We start from the raw sequence: 13,860 nt of genomic DNA on the forward strand, positions 1-13,860 counted from the left end.
CGGGAGCGATATTCTACAACGATCGTTTTCTAAACCGCAAATGCATTTTGGTAATTCAGTATCAATGCTTATACTGTAAGCAGAAATACGACTCGATTCAAATAAAACTATGCGGGGTATTATTAACTCCATACCGGACCTCAAAATCCAAATTAGTTTCCCAGCAGGCTAAGTGTTTCGTAATGCCGGTAGAGGGAGCCTAAAAATCAAGTGTCAAACTCGCTGTGGTAGATGCATTGCTGAGTCGCGGACACGGCTGCAGACGTGCTGCCTTCACTTGTGTTGTCTGTTAATAAATCTAAATAAATGAACTAATCTGAAGGCCTCGATTAGACATAATGATGGCTTTACTGGGATGACATTCAGTTTGCTTTTTTATTTATTTAACGCGGAGAACAATCGTCTGACCAGTTTCCAAGAACTGTAAGTACATGTAATGTACAATAAATACTATGTTGTCCGTTTCTGCAAATACGCGCTTTAACAGTCTGCTTCTGATTGTATAGCTTGGCCAAGTTGCCAGTAACTGGAGGCGGTGTAGCGGATCACTTCATGCAATAACAGTCTGACACAGTGTTGCGTACTTTAATGACCAAAGCTTCGGATAATCGCATTTTATATTCTGGAATACACACAGGCAGCGTGTTCATGATTTTTTTACTTTGTGTGTTGCTTTAAACTGCTTATAAACATATAAAACTAGTGTTCTTTTCTAATTGGCTATACGTTTGCTCAGTTTTCTCTCTGTCCCCATGTAATTGTGTTAAATGTGCGTTTCATTAAAATAATCACACATATTTAACCTAGTTTAATTTGTACTTAAAATATATATACTTATACAACGTACACATATGTTCTTCTTTAATACATATATATATATAGGGTAGACTTTCCCTGATGTAGGCTTTAAAGATGGTTCAAAATGAGGGGCTGCTAGATTGGACACGTAAAAACAATAACCAAAAATAAGGAGTGGATGCTGGTTGTTGTTTATTTTTACTTTATCATTACTATTATTATTGGTGCAATGGCCAGTGTTCGCGTTTTTCACTAAAGTAAGTCGGAGTTCAGTTGCAAGTTTTTGACAGTTTGATGTTTGTTTCTTACAGTTCAAAGTCTTTGGAAAGACAAAAAAAGAAACTATAATCTCTATTGTGATGATTAACAATTGATTTCTTTAAGCAGAAACATTCTTGGTATCTCTATTCTTGCTCCAGGAGTATCTATAATTATAGTCGCCCTGGACAAGGTCGTCTGCTAAGAAATAAATAATAATAATATAATTGGCGAGCTGATCGAGGCCCAACCAAATAATAATGTTGTGCCTTTTTTTTTAGTACTATTTCCAGCATGAATGTTATATTAAAAGTATTGAATTAGATTGTTCCTAATTATTATTTACTCCATGCAAACAAGCTGAGACGAGAAGTGCTGTAAAGCATGCAGTTTAGTTTACGGAACGTGTGTTCTCAGATTTACTGGATATATACATTTTAACCGAGACTCCGGCTAGATAAAAACAACACTTCAAAACACTCGAAATGAAATTGTAGATTATCGCGGTTTAGTTTATTGTTAGAAGCCTCTTTATAGTATTTAAATGAAAACGAGATAGGATACAACTGATTTACGGATGGGTCCATTTTGGTTTGTTCTGTTAATGAGAGAAACACCTTCGATATAACTCTATCAATACAGCGTCACCTCTGCTCTGCTCTGCATTACTGGGCTTCTTTATTTTAATCCAGTGTTTATGTTATGTTTTACTACATAGTGTATGTTAGAGAGTCAAGTAACACTATTCTTGTCACTGTTCTGTGTTCATATTTTGAGCAGTGTTCATTTAATCAGGATTTATTATTTATTAATTTATTAGCATATTCCCTTATCTATGGCAACTTGCACAATGTTAGAGCATTACAAAATTATATTTTAATTAAGTCTCTTTCAGGTTCTCATCTGGAATGTTGCGTCACTTCATTTCGCTACTGTATTCTAAGTACTAATCTCACTACATCAACACACAAATGACTAAATTTCTGTTTAGGAAAATTCTGAATATGTTTAGTTAATTATACCACAATAGCGACTTAAATAATGTCCCTGCAGTCTGCCTAGGCTTAAGGAACAACATGCAAGCAATACTGTAAACTAGACAGTGAGAACAAACTCCATAATGAGATGCCTCTACAACTTCACCACGGTTTCACAGAATAAAATGAGGCAGTGGCTAAAATCAAACAAATATTAAATTAATACTGACTGTGAAGGTATTAAAAATAAAACAATGTAATATTGTACAATTCAATAAACTGTATTGTCAAACATGTATTATTAATAGTAATTTCAAAGTGTAAAATCAATTTCTCTCATTAATTGTGGAATTGACACATGGATACAATGTGTAATAGCAGTGTAGGGCATTTGCTGTGTTTTACAATAGCCTGTTGTATCTCACAGCCCTGTCCTCAAGGACTCAGGAGATGTTTATACTGGATCAATGGGCTTTGCTTTGTGTTTCAGAGTGGCTGTGGCAGGGGCACCCTGAACAGGTGCTGTGTGGAAGGTCATGTGGTGTGTGGGGGTTCCAGGACCTGTTAGCCGGAATGCCACGGGCTCTGACAAGTGCCACTCCAGCATTCCTGCTGCTGCTCTATGGATATGGTCAGTGTGTGTGACTGGGGGAGAGGTTGGGCAGCAAGGGCAATAAGCCTGCCTTGTGATAAACCTCTCTGAAAGCACATTTGTAGAGGGTCTCAAGGGAGCTCTGTGACCCCAGAGCATCTCTACCCTGGTCCTGGAGTACCTGGTTTTCATTTCAGTTGGGTCCTCAGTTCCTTAAATATATCCTCATATGATCTTCAATTCTTCAACAGCAATTCAGAAAGTCCAATTAAGCAATTATAGTTAAATTAAGTTTTCAATACAGTCATTTATTAATTATTTTTAGGATGTATGTATTTATTTACAATAAGATACATATTACAACAATCACATCAAAGTAGTAGTAGACTGATGAAGTCCTAGGGAAAAATAAAAGTCACAGCGTATTTTTATATTAAATATATTTTATATATTTTTTGTTTTAATTTGTCTTATTGCTAAAGCCAAATCCTCCCACTGAAAACATAGTGCATGAGAAAAGACATCTTAAGAAAGTGAGATAATTTATAAGTTTCCACTTAAAATAAAAAGGGGGTGGGGGGGTTGTCAATGGAAAGAAAACTGACAGGTTATTTAAGCAACTTTGGTAACACAGAGTATATAATGCAAGAAATAATAATGTTCTTATTCTTGTTCTTTTTCAATACTAAAAATAGGACCATATCCATCTGTAATGTAAGCTATTGTGTCCAGTTGAAGGTCATATATGACACATTCAAATCCCTCAGTGAGTCAGGAAGTGGAGAAAAAATAGGTATAGGGATCTGAAGGCTGGTGATTTTTTTTTTTTTTTTTTTTTTTTTTTTTTTCCGGATGTTTTTTAAATGAAAAGTTTGTGAAACAATAGAATTTCCAGTCGACTGTGACTGTGAACATGAGAAAACATGCAAAGGAAATTAAAGATTTGAATGGCTTATTTTAATGTAACTGCCAATGATTCTCAGCTTGCCTCTTTTCCATATATCCAACGTATACATTTTTTAAACACTCAGAAATATGTATAGCATAGGTGTACACAGTTCATTAAATTGTGTATCTGTAGACCACAAAGAGCAGGCATTAAGGAGGTTGGGAGGTAACTAAGTATAGTGTAATATTTCCCTTTAGGTTTTATACATAAGATAGTATTACATTGTTTACATTAACATTCCCCATAAAAAAAATATCGCATTTCAGTTTTATCATGTGCAGGACACGCACAGTATTTTAGTGCAGGCATTTGATGACATGACATTTGACCATTTATGGATGGAGGCTAAAGGTATCCCTTTTTTCATAGGCATTGTTTTTTCCCGTCTGGGAAGAAGCTGAATAAGCAGGATTTTTTTTTCTCTGTGGAGGAGGTGGGATTTGTGATCCACTTTTGAACCTGAACATTTCATCTTAGGTTTTGAAACAAAGACAGGCAAAGTATGAATACTATTAAATTCTGCCTGACTTCACATGATAACAGTTGGTGACTTATTAGTTATTGTTATTGTAGTTTTATGTAAACCAGTTCTAAATGCCCTCTGTTCTGCTTGTCTGCATTGCAGCTCTCGCACAAATCCGTCATTGGCCCAGTGTACATGTGGCTTTAAGCAACGGCACCGTGTTTGTGGATTTCCATTGTGACAGGAATGGGACGGTGGGGGAAATGATCATCTCCCTGGTTGATATGGAGACCAACGTTACTGTGGCCCAGAGACCGGTACCAGCCAACCAGTCAGAAGGCACAGTGGAATTTAACTGTCCCTGCTTTCTGTATGCTGGAAAGTTCAGGTTCAGGCTGCAGCTGAGTGAGGATGCTGGGAGCTGCAATGCCACCGATTGGTGGAGTGAGGTACTGCATGTCCAGTGGCCCACCTTCATCATCAACGTGGAAAGGTCAAGCAACAAGAGCTCGGGCTCCTTCCAGATCGCCATTTCCACCAGTGCATACTTTGAGCCCTGTAGCACCAATTCATCCTCTCTTTACTTAGAAGTCAGCTATGTGGAATACAACCTGATAGGGCGCAACAGCATCGATAAGGTGAGGAAGATCGTCACAAAGGAAATCGGCGTCGTGAAATCACAGAGCCACGAACTCGACTGCATGTATCCCTTCACCGAGCGGGATTTCATCACAGTCTCCCTGAAGTCCAAGCACACCCACCTGGATATAAAGAGTTCAGGGAGGCTGTACCTGTCGCAGTTATTCTCCTATAAGCTGCTTGTGGACAACACGTATAAGGCAGGCTGCGAGGGGACGGTGGCTGTGCGGCTGCTGCCCCCACCCTGTGCCTTCACCCATGGGAAGGTGGTCCTTTACAGGGAAGGCAGCGGGGGCTCAGGAGTCAGCGACCTACCTGTAGCTTTTAACTGGCTCTCGCAGGGAGAGAACGAAACTGAGTTCAACTGCTCCCTGTTCGACCCGGGCAGAAACAAGTACTGCCTTAAGTTTATTTTAAACTTCAGCAGCTCACCCAGCCGCACCCAGATTTGTCTTATCGTGCAGAGGAACACAGGTGAGTGCTTCCAGCTTTTCTATTTCCTCATCACCATTGCATTTAGTTTAGCTGTGTAAGTTGGCCAATTAAAAAATACTGAACTTTTAAAAGCCCACCCAGATCCATGTTTCACACAGTAAACAGGATCACTGGAAGTTGCTGAGTTCCTAGAGGACTGGATTTGTATTGGTCTACATTTGTCTGACCTCATCAGGTGTCTGCTTTGGAGTTTGTAATGGAACCAACTGAATAACCCTTAAATGACATTCCATTCACTGATTCCATTTGAGCAGTAAAATTTCACCTTTCTTGAAGGAACCAATATTGTACTGTACAATACACAGTTTTCAGCAGTTTTGTGAATTCCCCTTCACTATATCCAGGTGAGCAACATTGCGTCCCAGTCCAACAGAGAATTTCACTTAGATGTCATAGAGGTTAGAGGTTTTTTTTTTTCACACTGGCTTTAATCAAAGGTTCATATTCTTTGAAAGTTGTTTTGGAAAGTCTTTTGAAGAGGCCCCTATTCCCTTCATGCTCCTTAGATGTACTTAGCTGGTCTCAGCTGGCAAGGTGGAATAGTGTCTTCAAGCAACAATTACAAAATTGATGTGCATCAAATGTGAGGAAGGCACAAAATTAGAATCTAATTGTAGAATCCCTTTCCCTCTCTCTCTTTTTCTCCTGCTGTCCAGAAACATGGGGCCTTTGGCTGTCCTGGAGCTCATGCAGTGTCAGTTGTGGAGAAGGAGTGAGGGAGCGGTATCGTGAGTGCTTGGCACCATCCACTGGGAGAGCCCACTGCACTGGCCTCCAGAGAGAGCTGTCCCACTGCTCCCTCGAGGACTGCACAGGTACCGTCAGTCCAAGTCCAACTAATGGAACTGCCAACCTATTAAGGTTTTCAAGTGATTTCACAAAGACATTAGCCTCAAAGACACAATCCCTTCTCTCAAATGCAAGTTGAAATCTTAAAAGTGTGTGCAATTGGATTTGTTGTATTTCTGTCTGTGTCTCTCAATATGTGTCCACCGCTTTAAGCATTAGTATGGAGGGTGATCAGTGCCAAAATTAAGATTATGATTATGAACATGAAAATGATTTTATGAACATGAAGATGATTATGAAGATGATTATTAACATTAACATGAAGAGGATTATGAACGTGAATATGAAGATGATTATAAAGAGAGAGATTAATTTTCTCCTACATGCCATCCATAGGAGTTTTTTTGTTTTTCTCTCCTCCGTGCCTACATGGTTTATTTACTTAAATGTTCACTCACTTTATTCTAGATCATGTAAAATGTTTACAGGTCTATATTTTATTTGATTGTATTTATGTATTTTATTTTGCTGTACGTTTGTTGTATGTTTACCAGTCTGTAAAGCACTCTGTGGCTACCCTGCGAAGGGTGCTATACAAATAAAAATTGATTGATTGATTGATTGATAAAGATGATTATGTGCATTGGATTAGCCAATAAGCACACTGGCTGTAGCCCACTAGCTGTGATTATTGACAGAGTTCAATGTTTTGTTACATTGAAAAAGAAAAAGAGACGCCACGAAATGTAGAAGCGCACTGAGAAATGTATATATTTATTTCCTGTTTGCCTCTTTGCTATTTACATGTCGAAACTAATGAATGAATAAATAAATGTTGAAATACATGAACAAATAAACAGATGAATAAATAAATATAGGCCTAAATGTATTTGTTTAATCATGTATTTATTTTCTCTGTGTATTTATTTTAAATTTCAGTTTGGATAGTCCACCATACTCTGAAACCGTGTAACTCCATGAAATTAAATATATTTGTAAAAAAATATATATAAAAAAACATCATCCATACATCATAATTCGAACCCACAAAATACCAGTGATGATTATGAAGATGAAAATGCAGACTGTCCATTTTTACAATGTTGCCATAGAAAGTCATCACAGTCATGCACCTTAACCACTACATATTGTAGTGATGGTGATGCGGTGAGATCTGCACTGTGGCCCGGGAGAACGGGGTTCGAGTCCCCGTTGCGGATGGCACCCCCAAGTTGTTACATTATGTATGTAGCCTACTTATATCTGTATATGTATCTGTTCTATAGCTCCACAATACATTGTATAAAATGCATAGAGCAAAATGTAGGACTTAATTTAACACCTCCCTTTATAGATACCGTGTGAGCGAGTAGATGTGTCTGTACATTTTCCTGAATAAAAACAAACAAAATACAATATGGAAACTATTAAGTTTTAACTTCCATTGAAACATGTCTGTCCGCCATTGCTCTGTATCTGACTTCCTACCACTTTCTATGGCAACATTGTAAAAGCGAACAGTCTGCATCTTCATCTTCATAATCATATTTAATTTCATGAAGTTACACGTATTGTAATGTATTTCAACATTTATTTATTCATTCATTAGTTTCAACATGTATATGTTTATTTCCTGTTTTTCATGTTCATGTTCATAATCATCTTCATGTTCATAATCACGTTCATCTTAATTTTGGCACTGATCACCCTCCATAATTAGTATGGGGGTGCCTTGGTAGCCATTTAATGTCAACTACACAGTTTAAGAACAAAAAAGGAAAAACCCATCTACCATGGAGTGACTGTCATTTAAGTAGGGTTCTGCCTTTTTGGACAACTTGATTTTTTAAAACTGTATAGCCCTTCAGCCCCAAGAGTCTAGTTGGTTTAATGAAGAGCTAAATTATTGAGCAATCAATAACAATCTTCCCATTGCATTACTTTAATCATCTCCATTTAGTCTTTCTATTACTACAAATACTGAAATCAATACACCTGCCTATAAGAGATAAAGACTCAAGTCATTGAAAAAATATTGCCTTCTTGTTGACAGCACTTTTTTCTTTCTATTTCATTTTGATGTAGCACCATCAACCTCGCCTTCCCTGGCTCCCGTTCCCCCTGAAAACAGTGCACAGACTGGCAACATGGTGGCAGTAGCTGGAATCTCCCTGTGCCTGGTGGTCATCGTGGCCACGGTGCTCATTACCGTGTGGAGGAAGCTGTGCCAGTCACAAAAGTGCAGCTCGGTTCGCCGCCACAGCTCCGTCCACTCCCCTGGCTTCAGAAAGAACTCAGATGAGGTCAGCATCTACTGTCAGAGCCAGCAGTGCCACAGCTTCACAGAAAGCCTGGAGGCCCTGCCAGAGAAGGCCGGGGAAGGCTTTGAGAAGTCAACCATGGGCCGTAGGCGGAGTCACCCGCTCTCTCCCGACCAGAATGTTGCTGTTCTGGGGGAGAGCCTGTCACCCAGTGCCCAGAAGATCATCCCTCCCATCTTCGGCTACCGGCTTGCCCAGCAGCAGCTCAAGGAGATGAAAAAGAAAGGCCTGAAGGAGGCTACCAAGGTCTACCACGTGTCCCAGAACCCCCTCGACGATACTGTCCTCAACACTGCCACCACTGCACCCGTCCCAGAGTCACCGGACAGCCAGGAGGAGGCCGCCCTCAACCGCTTCCGCTTAAAATCCCCATTCCTAGAGGCCAAGAGCCCCACTTCTCTTGAGAGGCTCAGCCCCAAGGTGGACTTCATGCTTTCTCAGCTAAGTCAGCCCCCTCTGTCCCCCCAGCTCAGCGGAGACTGGGTGGAGATGGTGGAGCGGGGCTACCCGAGGCACACACAATTCAGGAGGACCTCTAGCTTCCATGAGACCAAGCTGCCTCGGCCCTTCAGAGAGAGGAGCATGTCATCTGGTACTACAAGGCAGCTGGCCTCCACCGGCTACAGGATCAGGAGCCAGGAACGCCATCCAGAAAGCACAGAAAGCCGTCCCAAGTCCAGGCTGGGGGATCTGGGGGAGGGGAGGCTTCGACCTTGGAATGGCAGGTTGTCTCCCCAAGAGGCTGGAGCCTATTACCCTAGAATGGAACACGTGGCCGAGGGAGTAGAGAAGCCAGACCTCCTGGGCGATCGAAGACTGCGGGCCTGGACAGCTGGAGCAGAGAAACCAGAGCCCAGCCGGACCCGGAGAGGCCCATCGCCCATTCAGAGAAACATCATGGCCAGGAAATTGAAGGATGCAAACTCTGCAGCCACCCACAGCCACCAGAGAAGTGCCACCCTCAGCCCCTCCCAGTTCAGGAGAGATAAGTGCAAGAGCCTCCCACTGGACCCTGAGGAAGCCCTCTATCACAGCTCGCACTATGGCCTCACCGAAGTGGAGCAGCGCATGATGGATCTGTCAGGCTTCTTTGGGGAAGAGGAGGAGACCTGAGACTTCGCACATTAACAGGTGCAGTTGATTGCACAAATCTGAGGTCCATGAATCCAGTTCATGATTCATCTCAAAGACTCATTTAGCAAGTTGGTTAGGATACTTTTAAGAGGCTTGGAGACGGAAAAAGTGCTTATTTTTGTATTTTGTCTTTTTTTATTGTGTTTCATAGAACAAGGTGGACCAATGTCAATTTAGGCGATACGCAAATCATATATAATTTTCATCACTTGAACATTAGAGGAGTACAAGTATTCCTAGTTATTTTTCCAGAGTGATCTCGCAAACAAAACAAACTGGAGAAAGGTTTGGAAGCAGAAGTTGGTGTATGATGAACAATACAATTGACAAGGACCTACTCATTATGAAGAAGTCCTTGTTTTTTCCATAGATATTTTTTCTTTGTGAGGGCTTCTGAGGAACCTCCGTGCTCATATCCACCATTATGAACTTGTATTTTTTTTTCCTTCTTGTAAAACACCTGTGTTTTTTACATTGTCATTTTAGGACATCTCCAGTAGATAACGGATTATCTTCATCTTATTCTGAAGTGCAAACAGCACTCAAGGAATTCAGGTTCATGTGTAATGGGAAGATTCCAGACTGTGAAGCTGCTTTAAATATTACCATTGAATGAGAGCTCCTGGAATAGTTCTAGTGAAATATATCTTAACAAGTGTCATAAGAGCTCATCATAGTTGGTTATCTTCTGATGCTTTGCCCACATGCATTTTTTTGCATGATTGGATCGCACATGAGTCACTAGTTTAACACATCCTACTGTACTTTATCTATATCTGTCCTGGGCCAAAGAATGTATGTAGATGTTTACTAAAATATGATACTTTTGACAGTTTTCCATTCTGTGATTTAAACATGCAATATTAAAATGTCATAAATACATTATATATTATGTATATGCATGTTCTTTTTTTAAATCTTAAATTAATGCAGTATTTTATTTTCAGAAATAAATATTTATTTTCAGGAGTGGATAATGGCATTTAAAAAAATCTGTGGTTTAAGTCCAGTCTTGCTGGTGAAATATTAAACGTATAGCTCTGGATAAAATTAAGAGACCACTGCAAAAATGATCAGTTTCTCTGGTTTTACTGCTTTAATGTTTAAAGCAGGTATGTGTTTGGGTAAAATTTACATTTTTGTTTTATTCTATAAACTACTGACAACATTTCTTCCAAATTCCAAATAAAAATATGAATGGAATGGAATGGCTGCCATACAGTGAGGGAAAAAAGTATTTGATCCCCTGCTGATTTTGTACGTTTGCCCACTGACAAAGAAATGATCAGTCTATAATTTTAATGGTAGGTGTATTTTAACAGTGAGAGACAGAATAACAACAAAAAAATCCAGAAAAACACATTTCAAAAAAGTTAAAAATTGATTTGCATGTTAATGAGGGAAATAAGTATTTGATCCCCTATCAATCATCAAGATTTCTGGCTCCCAGGTGTCTTTTATACAGGTAACGAGCTGAGATTAGGAGCACTCTCTTAAAGGGAGTGCTCCTAATCTCAGCTCGTTACCTGTATAAAAGACACCTGTCCACAGAATCAATCAATCAATCAGATTCCAAACTCTCCACCATGGCCAAGACCAAAGAGCTGTCCAAGGATGTCAGGGACAAGATTGTAGACCTACACAAGGCTGGAATGGGCTACAAGACCATCGCCAAGCACCTTGGTGAGAAGGTGACAACAGTTGGTGCGATTATTCGCAAATGGAAGAAACACAAAATAACTGTCAATCTCCCTCGGTCTGAGGCTCCATGCAAGATCTTTCAATGATCATGAGAATGGTGAGGAATCAGCCCAGAACTACACGGGAGGATCTTGTTAATGATCTCAAGGCAGCTGGGACCATAGTCACCAAGAAAACGATTGGTAACGCACTACGTCGTGAAGGACTGAAATCCTGCAGTGCCCGCAAGGTCCCCCTGCTCAAGACAGCACATTTACAGGCCCGTCTGAAGTTTGCCAAAGAACATCTGAATGATTCAGAGGAGAACTGGGTGAAAGTGTTAGATGAGACCAAAATCGAGCTCTTTGGCATCAACTCAACTCGCCGTGTTTGGAGAAGGAGGAATACTGTCTATGACCCCAAGAACACAATCCCCACCGTCAAACATGGAGGTGGAAACATTATGCTTTGGGGGTGTTTTTCTGCTAAGGGGACAGGACAACTGCACCACATCAAAGGGACGATGGACGGGGCCATGTACCGTCAAATCTTGGGTGAGAACCTCCTTCCCTCAGCCAGGGCATTGAAAATGGGTCGTGGATGGGTATTCCAGCATGACAATGACCCAAAACACACAGCCAAGGCAACAAAGGAGTGGCTCAAGAAGAAGCACTTTAAGGTCCTGGAGTGGCCTAGCCAGTCTCCAGACCTTAATCCCATAGAAAATCTGTGGAGGGAGCTGAAGGTTCGAGTTGCCAAACGTCAGCCTCGCAACCTTAATGACTTGGAGAGGATCTGCAAAGAGGAGTGGGACAAAATCCCTCCTGAGATGTGTGCAAACCTGGTGGCCAACTACAAGAAACGTCTGACCTCTGTGATTGCCAACAAGGGTTTTGCCACCAAGTACTAAGTCGAAGGGGTCAAATACTTATTTCACTCATTAACATGCAAATCAATTTATAACTTTTTTGAAATGCGTTTTTCTGGATTTTGTTGTTGTTATTCTGTCTCTCACTGTTAAAATACACCTACCATTAAAATTATAGACTGATCATTTCTTTGTCAGTGGGCAAACGTACAAAATCAGCAGGGGATCAAATACTTTTTTCCCTCACTGTACATGCAGAGATGCTGATTTAAGAAAAAATTGCAGTGGTCTCTTAATTTTTTCCAGAGCTGTATGTGTTCAAGTAGCACATATAAAGGGGCAGTGTTTTAGAGGTGCTGAAGACTGTGGACTATCTTCCCTTCCATTAGTTTCACAAGTGACACAGTCAGCTACAGTAATGCTGTGGTGTTTTCAACTTCTTTCTTTCTTTCTATTTTCACTTCCTCAGTCTCCACGTGGAGTCTCCACTCCACTCCTTTATAGTTGGTTGATCTGACATATTGTATAATTTCCATAAGTTGCACCTTATCTTCAGGTGCACTTTTTGGTAAGGTCCCAATATTTTTGGGGTATTCACACCTCAGATGTAGCTGATGGGGCAGGGGTTCTGTTGTTCTATTTTTCAAACCACCCCTAGTGGTATAAAACACTGAATTCATATTTAAAATTGTCTAGGAAAAAAAAAAAAAAAAAGATTGACATGATTTTACATTTATTTATTAAAAGATTTACTCAAACGGCCAGTAGTGGTAGAGAAGACTGTTTATCTAATATTGTAAAATGAAAAAATATATCTTAAATAAAAAAGACTTGACAACAATTGAAAAGATTTTACATATCATTTTTTAAATTAAAGTAATGCACAGTAATACTTAATATCCAGTTACCACTAACAGGTAGTAGTCAGTAAATTAACAACAAATTTGCCAAACTCAGCAAGAAGCACTGCTTAAGTCAGAGCAGCAGCTTTGGGAGAAAAACAGACAAAATGCACAAATGAAGCCAAACGCAGACTGTGTTAAACAGAGTGGATGAATGTAGTTTTAGGGAATGAGCTGCACTGTTGATGTACCAGTGTCACATGAATGGGGGAAATGAAACGCACGTCACCCAAAAGACAGCAAACGCAATTGATTTATTTAAATACTGGGGGTTCGACAAACAAGTGAACACTGTTAACCTGGATAAGGTATCCTTAAAGAGCTGTGCCGACCCTTAGTACCGCATTCTGTTACATTGTGCTTCTGCATCACAAATCCCATTCAGGGGCGTTTGTCTTAGTGAACACCACCTTACGTATTGTTAAAAATCATGTCTTCCAGGATGGGGTTTACCCACCTGCGTTTACCTTATGTCTGCTTGAGTTTTAGCACCTTGAGTTCCTCACACCTGAGTGATGCCTCCATTCCAGTTCTGTCCCGGGATCCTGCAATCAGCGCTGATTTGAGTGCCTTTGGATTTACTTTGCTAATGCCTTTTTGGGTTCTTTGAATACCTTGATCATGTCTCCTCCGAAATGTATTTATTCTATGATTAAAAAAAATAAGAGCCATTTGCATTACTTTCCAGCCCAGACAATCTTCTAGGCTGAGACCACATTGCTGCAGGATACAGTATTAGCATAACCTCTATTTTAGTTTACTTTCAGCAGTTTTTACACTACATCCAAGAATGGTTAATCTTTTAATTACCTCCACTATCACTACCAATTTTCATTGATGCATTAAAAAGTACCTTGGTCTTTTTGGTAGGAAGATGGCTCTAGTTCCACCCATTTGATATTTATATTATATCTATGATTTTGCCTACATTTAGACATGCTGAAATAATAATAAAAAAAATAATAATAATTGTGTATTGTCACAGTACAACAAAA

General features: G+C 40.0%; 1 protein-coding gene across 1 annotated transcript; it reads left to right on the plus strand.

Annotated features, from left to right (window-relative positions):
- Positions 1-236: 236 nt before the first annotated feature.
- On the plus strand, positions 237-10,302 carry thsd1 (thrombospondin, type I, domain containing 1). The gene is made up of 5 exons (XM_066699888.1): positions 237-423; positions 2,524-2,664; positions 4,200-5,150; positions 5,828-5,986; positions 8,046-10,302. Exons 2-5 carry the CDS (start codon positions 2,607-2,609, stop codon positions 9,392-9,394), a joined length of 2,517 nt encoding a protein of 838 aa, XP_066555985.1. The 5' UTR covers positions 237-423; positions 2,524-2,606; the 3' UTR covers positions 9,395-10,302.
- The last annotated feature ends 3,558 nt before the right edge of the window (positions 10,303-13,860 follow it).

The sequence above is a fragment of the Amia ocellicauda genome, chromosome 3 (genome assembly GCF_036373705.1).
Source record: "Amia ocellicauda isolate fAmiCal2 chromosome 3, fAmiCal2.hap1, whole genome shotgun sequence".
Lineage (NCBI taxonomy): Eukaryota > Metazoa > Chordata > Actinopteri > Amiiformes > Amiidae > Amia > Amia ocellicauda.

Excerpts from the sequence above, each read along its gene's own strand:
- thsd1 (XM_066699888.1), top strand. The coding sequence starts at position 2,607 with ATGCCACGGGCTCTGACAAGTGCCACTCCAGCATTCCTGCTGCTGCTC. Across the intron at positions 2,665-4,199 it reads GCTGCTGCTCTATGGATATG|CTCTCGCACAAATCCGTCAT; the intron begins GTCAGTGTGTGT and ends TCTGCATTGCAG. Across the intron at positions 5,987-8,045 it reads CTCCCTCGAGGACTGCACAG|CACCATCAACCTCGCCTTCC; the intron begins GTACCGTCAGTC and ends ATTTTGATGTAG.